The sequence below is a fragment of the Populus trichocarpa genome, chromosome 6 (assembly GCF_000002775.5).
Source record: "Populus trichocarpa isolate Nisqually-1 chromosome 6, P.trichocarpa_v4.1, whole genome shotgun sequence".
Lineage (NCBI taxonomy): Eukaryota > Viridiplantae > Streptophyta > Magnoliopsida > Malpighiales > Salicaceae > Populus > Populus trichocarpa.
The window spans coordinates 24638818-24652919 of NC_037290.2; the positions used below are offsets into that span (position 1 = coordinate 24638818).

Consider the following 14102-nt stretch of genomic DNA (forward strand, 5'->3'; position numbering starts at 1 on the left):
CAATATTGTCTTGATCATTTAAAAAGTACTTTTTTGGGTAAACCCTCCAAACCCGTGACCCGAGCTTCCTCCAAACCCGTGACCCGAGCTTTGTTCTAGGTCAACCATCTGGTTGATTTTCACAACTATGATAAATACAAATTAAACCAAATAGATGTGTGTTGGTTTTGTGTTATAACCTACTTTTCAAGTGATTTTAGTTTACTTTTCCCCTGTGCTGATGTCAAAAATTAAAATTTTAAAAAATATTATTTTAATATATTTTCAATTAAAAAATACTTTGCACTACAATACCAAACACACAAGTAATATAAAGACAATTTGGTGTTTTAACTTTCTTTTTATGCGTGTGTGTGTGTATTATGTGACAATCATAAATGTTTGATAAAGAAATTGATATATTTAAAGGTATGATAGATGATAAAAAATATATATATTTTGACCTCCTATTAGTGGTGAAAGATATTTCTCTCTTATAGAAAATATAGTGATAAAGACATAGATACATAGAAGATATGATAGAAAAAAAATAAATATAAAATTATATTTGGTAGTGATGTATAAAACAAAATAATTGTCTCTGTATCATGTTTGGTTATAGTGGACAAAACATAATAAAATATAAAAAATCTATTTTATTCTTATCATGTATTGTTATCAAACTTACATATTTAAAAAAATAATTAGATTTTTTTACTTTATTTTATATTGAGTGTTAAAATTAATAATATTATAATAATCCTAGTTATAAAATTAGGATTGACTTGATGGGTTAACTTGGGGTCTGGATCGGTTCGAGTTTAAGAAAAAATAGAGAAAAGATTTACTTGACCTGACCAAATGAAAAATCCAGGTCAACCTAGGATAAAACACATGTCAAAAACTTGTTAATTTTTTTGGAAAAAAATTGGTCAAGACAAGGTTGTTGTGATTATTTTTTTTTAAAAAAAATTGGGTTCACTGGGTTGACCTTCCTAATTCGTGACCCAAACCTTTTCTCATGTCGACTCCCGAGTTGATTTTTAAACAATAATAATAATCACTTTTATCCATTCATTGACTCAATCAAACCATATTGACACTCTTGACTTGTAACCTGGGTCTTGTCCCGGTTAACCCCCAAGTCAGATTTTAAAACTATGATAATAATAATTTTTATCCTTACATTGACCTATGTCAACCCGAGTTGACCCTTTTGATTTGTGATTCGGGCCTTGCCCCGGGTTGACCCCTGAATCAATTTTTAAAACTATGATAATAACCACTTTTATTTTATGTTGATTCTCCTAACATGTGACTCAAATTTTATCTTAGGTCGACCCCCGAGTCAGATATGAAAACTATGATAATAACCACTTTTATTTTATGTTGATTCTCCTAACATGTGACTCAAATTTTATCTTAGGTCGACCCCCGAGTCAGATATGAAAACTATGATAATAACTACTTTTATCTTTATATTGACATGAGTCAATGGTCAACCACACTCATGACCTAGGTCTTGCCCCAGGTTGACTCCCGAGTCAAGTTTTTAAATTATAATAATAACTACTTTTATTTTTATATTAACCCGGATCATCTCGACACGTGACCCTAGCCTCAACTAATGATCTAGGTTTTGCTCCAGATCAACCCCCGAGTTGAATTTTAACACTATAATAATAACAATTTTATCCTAACATGTCTTAACTAAATAATTTTAAAATTATTTTTTTTATAAAATTATTTTTAAAATAAAAAATATCATTTTTATAGATTTATCATTTATACTTTTTACTGATCCTATTTTGAGAAGTAAAAATTACCTTCAAAATTATTCTAAAAGCAAATATATTTTTATATTCTTATTTCTGTCTTTTTCAATTAAATATATTTTTCTCTCTACTGTTACTCGTGAATATAACCGAAGGCTACAGAGGGTCAAATAATGCAATTGCTTTATAGCCATTAAACCAATATCAAAACGGAAAGCCAGATTTCAATACAGAGACCTTGCAAGTTGCAAATACACAAGAAACAACAATGGAGTCCCCAAGTTACCAAATGCCTCTTCGTGATACACCAACTCAAGCACCCAGATCAAGATTTCCATCAAATATAGTCCACAAAGTGAGAGACAACCTTGTCTTTCGATCCAAATGGGCAGAACTTAATGGTGCCATGGGGGATCTAGGTACGTACATACCAATCGTACTGGCCTTAACATTATCCGTTGACCTTAATTTAGGGACAACATTAATATTCACTGGCATATACAACATTCTTACTGGGGCAATCTATGGTGTTCCAATGCCAGTCCAGCCAATGAAATCGATAGCAGCTGTGGCTATATCAAATAGTGCAGAATTTGGCGTGCCCGAAATTATGGCAGCAGGAATATGTACTGGTGGGATTTTGTTCCTTTTAGGTGTTACAGGTTTGATGCAGCTTGTTTATAAGTTGATTCCATTGTCTGTTGTTAGGGGAATTCAGCTGTCACAAGGGTTATCATTTGCCATGTCTGCTGTGAAGTATATTAGGAAAGTACAAGATTTTTCTAAGTCGAAGTCTGATGATGATAGGCACTGGTTAGGGTTAGATGGTCTGGTTCTGGCTATTGTTTGTTCTTTTTTTATTATTGTTGTTAACGGTGCTGGTGAGGAGGGTAGTGAAAGAGAGGGTGATGACATTAATTTGGGTGGTAGAGAAAGGCCTAGGAAGAGGGGGCTGAGGCAAATGGTAGCCTCACTTCCTTCTGCTTTTATGGTTTTCTTGTTGGGTGTGATTTTGGCATTTATAAGAAGGCCTGGAGTGGTGCATGATTTTAAGTTTGGCCCATCTTCTATTGAGGCTGTGAAAATTTCTAAGCATGCTTGGAAAGAAGGGTTTGTCAAGGGTACAATTCCTCAGCTCCCTCTATCAGTACTAAATTCTGTTATTGCTGTGTGCAACTTGTCATCTGATCTGTTTCCAGGAAAGGATTTCTCGGCATCCTCGGTTTCCGTGTCTGTAGGGCTGATGAATTTAGTGGGATGTTGGTTTGGTGCCATGCCATGTTGCCATGGTGCAGGAGGACTGGCTGGGCAGTACAAGTTTGGAGGTAGGAGTGGAGGTTGTGTGGCACTACTTGGAGCAGCCAAATTGGTTTTGGGTTTGGTTTTAGGAAGTTCTTTAGTGATGGTTTTGAACCAATTCCCTGTTGGAGTCTTGGGGGTGTTGCTATTGTTTGCTGGAATTGAGTTGGCTATGGCCTCAAGAGACATGAATACGAAGGAGGAAGCCTTTGTGATGCTTATATGCTCTGCGGTTTCAATAACGGGTTCAAGTGCAGCACTTGGCTTTGTGTGTGGGATTGCTGTGCATCTGCTTCTTAAAGTGAGAAACTGGCATAACGACCAGCCATGTTCAACAGTTTAGTGTAATGGAATTCCATGGCAATCTCAAGATCCATGAGTGAGTTTTGTGAATAGTTAAAAATGCACTGGAGTATTAGTTCCCCAACTGGTTTGAGATTGTTGTCGATTGGAGTATTGGATTTCCTACCTATGCTATATTGCTATGTCAATATCTTTTATGTTGTGAATTATCAGTAATACCTTTTTACTCTCTTGTATTGCAGTACTTACTGTCTAACTTGAAATAATGTACATAGATGTTATGCATTGGATGTCTGTTGGAAAATAGCCAAATGGTTCACTGAGTCATTCTTGATCACATTTGTTAGATCCTTGCCATTATAGCCAAACTGTGATTGATGCCTGCTGCGCATTTGTCTTCCATCAGATTTTAGGACAAGCACAAGCTGAAAGAAGCTTCTAACTCCTTGTGTTACAGATCTCACACGATTTCATGTTTTTTTCTTCGTTGTATTTCTTAATTACGAACATCTGAAAGGAGCCTGGCCCAGTGGAGTATATAAACCACAACATCAACCTGTAAGATATGACAACATTCACCTGGTGAGCAGAAAAGGAACAAAGAGAGAGATCAATAACGATGACTATGGATAAATGCCATGATTTTAGCTATCTAACTTCGTCCTAAATGGCAGTTACCCATCTCTTCAAGGGGAGGAAGGTGGATTTTTGTCCTGAAAACTTTAAGAGGCTATAACCGAATTACGAACTTTTTATCTATCCAAATGGATTTCCTCCCCTTTAAGGAAGCGAACTTGGGGAGCTGGGGAGCAAGTATCTGCTGATTGGTTTTCGAGTCATATTCAATGATCTAGAACGGACTCCTCCAAAGCCGAAGTCACCAGATCTTGGGAAATTCTTATACTTTGATCCAAGTATTGAAGCTCACAACACGCTTTATGAGCTAGTCGGGAAAGGGCTTTACTACTTATCCCATTTCTGAGATTTTTCATATTATACCTGGAATGCGTGAGGAGTGTAATAGAGTTTGTTTTTCAAATTATTTTTTATTTGAAAATTAAAATAATATTATTTTTAAAAAAAATATTTTTAATATCAGCATATTAAAATATCTAAAAACATTAAAAAAAAATATTTTTAAAAATACTTTTTAAACGTAAAAACATACAGTTCATTTGAATTTGGACATATTCTAAAAGAAAAACTGGACTTATTACTTGAAATGTATATACAGAGAAACTCTGTGACTTAGAAAGGACGCAGCGACATGATAAAGAATATGACTCAAGGGGTTAAGTGAGATGGTGATTGGATGAAGGTGCTGTTGAGGCTCAAGGCTGAGGGAGATGGTGAAGAGAGGAGATGCTGGGAGCAGGGGGAGCGGCTGCGCAGAGAGGGGCAGAGGGCTGTGTGTAAAAGAGACAAGGGAGAGAGGGGCTAGGGTTTAATTTCAGGATTTATACTGAGTTTAATATATTGTCGGTTTGATTCGGTTCGGTTTTTCCTGAATTGATCCGAAGACAGCAAGTGCGGAAGAATGCGAAGAGCTTCAACAGAAAAACATGTCTTTATATGCTTGTGTTCCTTTGTCATTAGATTGATGTTTTGCTCCTCGACAAACCTCATCCTCTGCAGCAGAAAAATCTTGGTGATCTTCTGCTTCCACTCTTTCTTTATCTCTCAAGTTAAATCCAGTTTTTTGCTGGAATTATTATATATTAATGAAAAACAAACAAGGAGCTCTGGGGTTCAAGAGATTATAGCAATGCCATGTTGAATGTTAAACACACTTCTTGACTGGCAATGGTGCTTTGAGCCTTCCATCAAAGTTATTTCTCAAATGGACAGAATTAAGACTAGAAGAGTCAGCATTACATTTCCACTCAAGTTTCTATAAGCCTACTACCATTGATTGAATAAAATACGAAGTTCATCCAGGTTACACAACGTTTATTGGACTCCATCAGAACTGGATTTCTGCATTCTGATAAGAAAAACAAGTTACATTGATTTTGAAGGCCAGGTTGCTTGAGCTGACAAAAATAATTCTGAGAATCACTCCGAACAACCTGAGTGTACTGTCAAAGATCTCAATCACAAGAATCTTCACAAGAAGTGACAAGTTTTGGGCATCTGACAGTGCAGAGCTGCTTCCTAATATACCCATCCACAATCAGTTTCAAAGACAGAAAACGAAAAGCATATATCATCAGACATGAAGACAAAGGAGGATCCTTTGTGATGCTCGTATGAACTGCTGTTCGTTCAAGGGCAGCACTTCGCTTTCTATAGTTTTTTTTTATAAAAAAATATAGCATTATTTTTTTTATAAAAAAACTGGCAATATAACACATAAAAAAAAATAACATGATCTGTACATGTTGCAATTAAAAAACATGTCATTCGAACCTATTGTTATTAAAAAAATTGACATTCCAAAAAATTTATAAAATGAGTTACATAAATTACAATGAGAAGAGGGGATAAGAGAAAAAAATAAAAATAAAAGAAATTGTAGAGGCACACTAAAAATTATGACATCATTGATATCATTAAAAAAGTCTCGACAGGATAAATTCATCGTCATTAAAAAAAGCCACCAATTATGACTGGTGTGTGTCACACTTGCCGCCCAAAGAATATACATACTCTTAACAATGGAGTGTGCCACATTTCCATCATTGTTAGTGACCTTCTTGGTGGCATTGGATTCGTCTTGTTGAAATATTTTTGATGGTATCGCTAGTGCCATAATCGGAGCTTTGACATGTCTCCGAATCTTCTTCTTTTTTTTTATATGTTCTCATTGTAATTTATGAAGAGAAATGAGAGATAAAAAAAAAATAAAAAAAAAATCTCGAAGAGATAACAAAGCTCTGATTATGATACCACCAATATTATTAGAAAGATTTTAACAAGACAAATTCAATAACATCAAAAAAATGATCAAAGATGAACATAATGGACCACATTTGTTGGTTAAAGATGTTAGATGGTGTTAAAGGCAAGTGAGCCACCCGTTATTTTTGGACGGCAAATATAACTCACTCGAGTCATTGATAATGACATTTTTTGATGTCATTGAATTTATCTCATCTAGATTTTTTCAATGACTTTAATGGTGATCATAATTAAAGTTTCGGTATGCTTCTAGAATCTTTTTTTTATTATTATTTTTTCTTTTCTCTTCTTATCATAATTTGTGCATCAAATTTCATAATTTTTTTTAAAATGTTGCATTTTTGAAATAACAAGTTTGAATGTCAACATTTCCTGTTATGACATATATAAACTACATTATTTTACTCTTTTTTTTTTCAAACTATGTTAATTTAGTAATTTTTTAAAGAAACTGTGCTAATAAGCAAAAATACCCCTTTCTATGAGGGATTGCTGTGCTCGTGCTACTAAGAAGCTTGCTTAAAGACCAGCCATGCTAAACATTATAGCTTCATGGAACTCAATGGCAATCTCAAGATCCATGAGTGAGTTCTGTGAATTATTGAAAGTGCATTGGAATTTAGATCCCTGACTAGTTTGGGATTAAGGCTTTACTATCAGTTATACCTTTTCACTCGTATTATACTTTTTATTTTCTAACTTCAAATAACACAAGATGCTCCACATCAGATATTTGTTAGAACATAGCCAAATGATTCACTAAGACATTCTTGTTCACATTTGTTAGATCCTTGCCATTATAGCCAAAATGCGATTGATGGCTGCTCTACGTTTGTCTTCAACGAATCCTATGACAATCACAGGCTGAAAGAGGCTTCTAACTCCTTGTGTTATAGATCACTTAAATGACACTCTCTAATTATAAGTAGATTGCAGGAACTACTACGATTTCATGTTTTTCCTTGGTTGTATTTCTTAATTAACGAATATCTGAAACGAGCTCGCTTCAGTAGAGTATATAGACCATATCATCAACCTGTAGGAGATGGCAGCATTCACCTGGTGAGCAGAAATGAAACAAGAGATCGGTTAATGATGATGACTAAGATAAATACATGATTCTGGAAATGTACCTTAGTCCAAAATGGTCAGTTCTATGCTCTTTTGTAGCTGTTTATGATCATCCTCTTGGCCAGAGGTGCAGAAGACGATGTCATTCAGCCAGTTTGTTCCCATTTTATCTTCAACAGCAGGGAAGGTAGATTTTTGTCCTGAAAACTTTCGAACTTTGAACCTTTTCTATCCAAATGGATTTCCTCCCTTTAAACGAAGAGAACTTGAGGAGGTTGGGAGCAAGTATCCACCAGTTGGTTGTTGAGCCATATTCAAAGACCCAAAAGGAACTCCCTCACTGCCAAAGTCGCAAGGCCCATGTGGTCTGAAACAATATTCAATAGAGCATGAATTATTTCTATTCCATGTGAGAGGATTTATCATCATTTGCAATAGAACTTAATCATGCATGTATAAAGAGAGCAGACAAAGCATTATGCTTGTTATCTATGCATCAGCAAAATACTGTTTTGGATGTCTTTGATGTGGAAATGCATATGTGATTGCCATGGCCACCCCATATTTTCAATGAAGAGGGTGCCTTGTAGGATAATCTTTTGAATAACATCATCGCGCTTTATAAAGACCATGAAACTTTGAAACAGTTTATGAATCCTGTTTCTCGCTGACTTTTGACTCTCCCCCTCCCATCCTACCAGTCATTTGGGAAGTTAGTTCTTCAAGAGCCAATAAGCAAATGAACCCAAATGACATGGTGAAATCTGGTGAACTGAATAATAAAGATGACCAAATGGTGAAAAGAAAGTATTTTGATAGAAAATGACAAGACTGAGGAGATCAGAGAATGTTACCTGGAATGAGGCAAATTCGTGTCTGCTTGTTGTCCCATGTATCCACCTAAGATATAGCAATCGAATATGAGCACCAGATGGGTGTTAATTATCAGTAATTGAAGATACACAGAAGTGAATTTACCATAAGGCATGGCTGATGCAAAGGACAGGGAATGTGGAGGCATTGCAGAAGTATGCACTGGGAGAGTACCATGCAAATTTCCCATGGAAGGAAACTACATCAAAAGAGTGTATTTTTAGAAATTTTCACAAGAGGCTTATGCTTTCATTACAAATTTGAGCTCAGGAGAAACAAAAAGGCTCTGTGACAGCTCTGAACAAGAACAAAAACATTGCTTGCAGTGGATATGTTTTCTAACCTTGCAACAGACCTTGATGTTGATGATAAAACACATCCAGGTTCATAGCATGGCTACAAATATTATTCTATGCAAATTGCTTCTTGTATATGTTATAAGTATTGGTGAATTCATCATGATCGAACAAGGAGAAGTAATATTAGGATATACAACTTCATTGTTTGACTCACGACATGTGAAATTTAATTGCATTTCCGTTGGCTTCTTGAACTATATTTTTCAATCTGCGAACTTGTTTTAATGCTAATCAAAGTACAAAGACACATGATATGTCCAAGTCATGGAGATTGGAGAAGAACTCATACAGGCCTATATAACCGCAGTTTGATCTTATAAAGGTATGCAAGATAGCAAGAGCTAAATATAAACATAGCAGAAAAGAGAAAAGGTAGGATAAGAAAGGGTAAAGCATGATAAATATCAGTTTGAGTGTTGTACATACTGGTAGGGGTTGTACCGAAGTGGTGTCGCCGTTAAGATCAAATGGGTTTGTTGATTTTGCTATGTTGGGAAATGCTGGCACAGGCTTTAAGAGAACCCAATAAAGGTCATCAGCATCTATTTGTTCCACTTAGGCAAAATCAAATTCAATACAATTATGATTTGGTGAATAACATACCATTGCATTAGGATAATACTGCATGTTGAATCCCATGCCATAAGGTGGACAAATTTGACAACCTGGTATTGGGTCTGGAGCTGGTGAATAAGTTCCAGTAAAAAGGTCCTGCAGAAAATTTCATAGATACCATTAGAAGAATTTGAGAAACAGGAGATACTGACACCATGTAAGCAAGCCAATCACCGCTGGAAGTTCCTTTCTTCCACTAGACTTTGTTTCTGATGGAAGAGGCTGGGATTGAGCTTCGGAATTGGATTCTTGGGCTGGTTTTGAGACATCTTGAGAAAGGTATTCACCAAGGAAATCTGGAGATCCCTGAGAAATATGAACATTTGATGAAGTCCACAGCTGAAAATTTGAAGAACAAGCAAAAAGGTCAAAAAATAAATATACTTGACATTACCATCCCCACAGAGGCATATATGCATGATGTATGTGAGACATAGAAAAATAGGATATTATTTTTAAGAAGAGAACATAACAAACTTAAAACAATAAAATGAATAGAGAAAAAATAAAATATGGCAACCATTTTAATTGCACTCGTATTAATTATCAATTATCTGAGCCAAATTTTGGAGTCGTTATTTAATTGAACAACGGATCTGGAAAATGATCATCAGAGGTGGCCTGTGGGGACGAAGGTGAAGTTACAGTTCACATATTTGAGACACAGAAGTTCATCTGTGGATACTCCAGAACAGTCTTATATCTTATGAATAGATTTTTTAAAATAAAAATGAAGAAGAAGAAGAAAAAACGAAAAAACGTTGGACTCTGGAATAACATGGCTCTAGATGTTCCTCAAAATCCTAAACTCAAGATCAAGTCCAAAACTAACCTGATCATTTACCACTCCAGCTGGTGTTTTAGTAGCCTGTTGTCCAGCAGAGCTACTATCAACAGGCTGTTGTTGCTGCATGGTGGATATCTGTTGCCCGTCAAGAACCTCGAAAGTTGAGTCACGACTGTTATCAAGTGCAGCTAGTGGAGGAACTCCATTAGAAGGTTGTGCTGGCAAAGAATTATTTGAAGGTATTGTGGATGCATCAAAAGCATCAACTAGTGTTAATATCTCCTCAACATGCACAGCTGGGCTGATCCCAGATGCAGTTGATGTCTGCACCACAGGTGCAGCTGGTGAAATACTTCCCACAGGCATGGTGCCTCCAGACACAGCTGTAGAAGCACCAGCGCTACAGGGAAGTGCTGACATCTGCTCCACAGGTACAGTTTGTGAAACACTTGCAGCAGGCATGTTCCCTCCAGATGCAATTGCAGAAGCAACAGCACTACTTTGTAATGTTAACATCTGCCCCGAAGGCCCAGCTGCTGAAGCACCACTACTCATGATTATATTTTCTCCAGATGCAGCTGATGATGGATTATCATTGGTTGGTATTTCAGAAGCCTTGTCAGAAGGAATGACTGAGGGAGCTAACTCCAACAGTAAAAATTCCAAAGTATTTTGTTTTGGGGCTGGAAGTGCGTTCTTCTTTCCAGAGGAGTCATGCGAGGAGCAGTTGCCACCTTCACTGGACAGAAGATTCTCCTGAGCAGGAAGTGCTGCGGAAGCATCGGAGGACTTGGAATTGGAATTTAAATCAACCGAGCTTTCTGAATTGTGACTTATCTGTTGCACAGGATTCCCATCAGCAGATTCCATGGGGCCAGAAGAAGGGGGCATCTGCAATGAGGAACGCTATGAATTTCATAGGACTAGAAAGTACATAGTCTGCAAGAACTGACAGTAAATATCCAATTGTGATTTGCTGAAATTACAAAATACAAGTTTGTAAAACTTCAACTTATGCACGAATTTTGATATATAATTGTTTCTAGAGCATGTGGAATTTCATGATCATTTCACCAGCATTACTTGTCTTTGGAAATAAACCTTCAATAGAGAAGGTGAGAAAATCCATATAAGTTAAATGATGACAGTCTAACAACAATTGCAACGCTGCATATTTCATCTCAACAAGTTCTGCCAGTGCAGCTTGCATGTTGTATATGCCACCTTACCTCATTCCTCCCAAGAATTGACCGGAATGGTTTCATAAAGATTTTGGTACATAAGTAAGCATACTCAGCCATTCTATAGTTACCGGATCACTATAGAAATTACCACACCTGATTGCGCGCAGAACCATCTGCATCCTTCATGTTCGGTGCTTTAGAATGCTCACCAACCTGTAGAGGTGGAATATTTCCCCCTAGAATATGTTTGAGAGGGCGTACCACAGGGGCATGGGACCCTGACTGATGCATGTCCTTTTGAATGTCAGATAACTTGTTCCCAAACCTGGACTCTCTGTGAGCAAACGGGTGGACACCAGACTGCCTGCTACTTCGTATTCCATCATCTCGAAACCTGTCATCAACAACCTCAAAGCGAACAGGACTTCTCATAAAACCTCCATATCTTGAATTTTCTTGGGAATAACGAGGACTTCTTCTTTCATCATAATAATATTTGATTGTCTTGTCATCAGCTCTTCCACTAAAACCAGATCTTTCACTCCGCCCATGTCTATCTTCATAGTTTGGACTTCTAGATCCACCAGAATATAAAACAGCCCACCTGTTCTCACCAGAGTCCTCCTTGTCATTCTGCATAATAGCAACAAGAACCTTTAACAAATTACAGTAAATTTAATTGGATCACACTCCAGACTTGCTGCTATTCCCAAGATTCCAGTTCATGGGGTCCAAATTATTCAATTCACTGTTTTTAACATTACATTCCGATAAACGTTGACCAAAATTTTGCAAGACAAGAAATTGTTTATCTGTAATCAGTATCTATCTTTAGAGAGATTTACCAATCTCAGCCGTGGGAGTTTCTCATGACTTTTCTCACCAGTGTATCTTCTATCCACATAAACATGCTTGATAAAATCTCGAACCTTTTGTTGATTACTAGAAGCAAAAAGTTAAATTATCAGAACACATTACTAAAAAATTCCCCGCTACCACAAAAAAAAAATGAATTCCCATTTCCAAGCACAGTCACACCCATGAATGTGCTTTCCTTCCACAATAAGGATCACACAATCATGTCACTCGTAAACAAGCCTAGCACTTCTCTTAAACATAAGCATATCGCCATAACCACCTGCTATCAGGAAGCTGATTGCGCTGCGGATTCCATTCCTTCAAAAAAATTTGTCTCGCTCTCTATCAAAAACATAGAGGAAAAAATTAGCAAAATTTACTGAGATCGTTAGCTATCAAGTAGTATTCAATTTCATGCACAACCTCATTCCCTCCTGCTTGAAGAGCACTAACTTCTTCCGCGTTAAATTTCGCCATCGAAATTGATTTAACTCTATGCGTAAATTCCCGACTAGAAAAATTAATCAAAATTAATTCATATCTCATACTTAAATAACACAAAATCCAATACATTAAAAAATTAAGAAAAAGATTAAAAAAAAAGCAAAATCAAAATATACTTACTGAATTCCACTACAATTTTTGCAAACAAAGGTGAAGAAAGTTGTGCAGACATATTGTGGTCCCTAAAAAAAACAAAAAACAAATAAATAAATAAATAAAAAGACGATTTCAATTAGAGAGGAGGGAAATTACCAAGCTATTGCAATTAACGCAACGAATATTCTCAGGAATTTTAAGAAGACCGCGAATTATCTTCCCAATTCTCTCCTCTTCTTTGTTTTTCTTCGTCATTTTCTTTTTCTGATCGTGAAACGGCACTGGATGATTAAGCAAGAAGGGATGATTGATTGAAACCGAAGCGTCGCAAGAATGTGAGAGAATTTGAAGAGGAGAAACCCTAGAAATGGAAATTGGTGATGGGAAAACATAAGAGAAAATTAGTGGAGAGAAATTAGTGGAGGGAAAATAGCCGAGAGAGACGCTTTGGTTCGCTGGTTTTTATGGCCGTTGAGAGTTTTTGCGGATTTAAATTTAAAATTCGCGGGTTTGGTCTTAATGGGCCAGATAGGGATGGGAATTAGGTTCGATATAGCGAATAACAGTCTTGGCCCACAACAGGTGTATATGTAATTAAATGCAATTTTATGGTTATTTTCTTTCTCTCTCTCTCTGTTCACGAGTCGCCATTTCGTTTAATCTGTAATTTTTTGTCATAAAAATTTTAAATGTTATCCAAGATAAAGAAATATTTCAGAAATTATTTTATTTTTATCCAAAATATATAATTTTAAAAAACGAGGTCGTTTTACTTGTAAAAATAGTTTTTTGTAATATTTAATTAAACGTGGAGGAGGTTTCTCCAAATATTCCAATATAGTAGAAAATATATTTTTGTCCATTTCAAGATATCTGAAATTCTCATAATTCACCCTTTTATTGTATATAAAAATGTTGCAGATATGGAATCAAAGAAAGCTGGGCCCACCATGCTAACAGCCGTCTTTGTACAACCACCAGGTCTCCTAGTACTATAACATACTTTTGTTTATACCTTGCCCTTCATCTTTCTTTTATTCTTTTTTTCTTTTTCTTTTTTTGTTCTTTCAATCCTATTTTGCTATTGTTTTGCTGTTTTAGCTGGTTTGTTATTAAATTCTATCTGGTTAATTAAGTCAACTTGGTTATTTAATTAATCCGATCACATCCAGATGTGACTAATAATCCAATTAATCTGGATAACATCTAATCGAGTTAACTCTAATAAATTTTATAAAAAAATAAAATAATATCATTTTATATAAAATAATTGACTCAATAATACAATAATTTTGATGATAAACCAAGTTAGGTCTCGAATAAGGTCTGACAACTATGTTGTGTTATTTTTTTTATTTTGATTTCTAATTAATTATACTAAATATTAAGGTTAGCACTGTTCACACACACACACAAATCATCATAGATGGCCCTGTTTATTTTTTGACAATTCATTTTGGTTCTCAAAGTTTTATTTTAGATGATTTGTTTCAAATTT

The 14102-nt window shown here is 35.8% G+C and overlaps 2 protein-coding genes across 5 annotated transcripts; one reads left to right on the plus strand and one right to left on the minus strand.

The window, feature by feature from the left end:
- The first annotated feature begins 1930 nt into the window (after positions 1–1930).
- Positions 1931–3641, plus strand: LOC7495735 (molybdate transporter 1). Its single transcript, XM_002308595.4, has one exon. It carries the CDS (start codon positions 2023–2025, stop codon positions 3394–3396), a length of 1374 nt encoding a protein of 457 aa, XP_002308631.4. The 5' UTR covers positions 1931–2022; the 3' UTR covers positions 3397–3641.
- Positions 3642–7024: 3383 nt separating this feature from the next.
- Positions 7025–13043, minus strand: LOC7495736 (uncharacterized). Of its 4 annotated transcripts, none has more exons than XM_024603602.2 (14): positions 12761–13043; positions 12629–12690; positions 12428–12515; positions 12285–12346; positions 11992–12088; positions 11300–11779; positions 10008–10853; positions 9350–9481; positions 9164–9271; positions 8987–9070; positions 8307–8400; positions 8183–8228; positions 7391–7695; positions 7025–7316 (listed from the first exon to the last, which is right to left on the minus strand). In XM_024603602.2, exons 1-13 carry the CDS (start codon positions 12857–12859, stop codon positions 7557–7559), a joined length of 2337 nt encoding a protein of 778 aa, XP_024459370.2. In that variant the 5' UTR covers positions 12860–13043; the 3' UTR covers positions 7025–7316; positions 7391–7556. The 4 variants fall into 4 exon arrangements, with proteins under 4 accessions (XP_024459370.2, XP_024459369.2, XP_024459368.2 ...); XM_024603601.2 differs by having other exon boundaries at positions 7025–7293; positions 9350–9514; XM_024603600.2 differs by having other exon boundaries at positions 9350–9514.
- Between the last annotated feature and the right edge of the window lie 1059 nt (positions 13044–14102).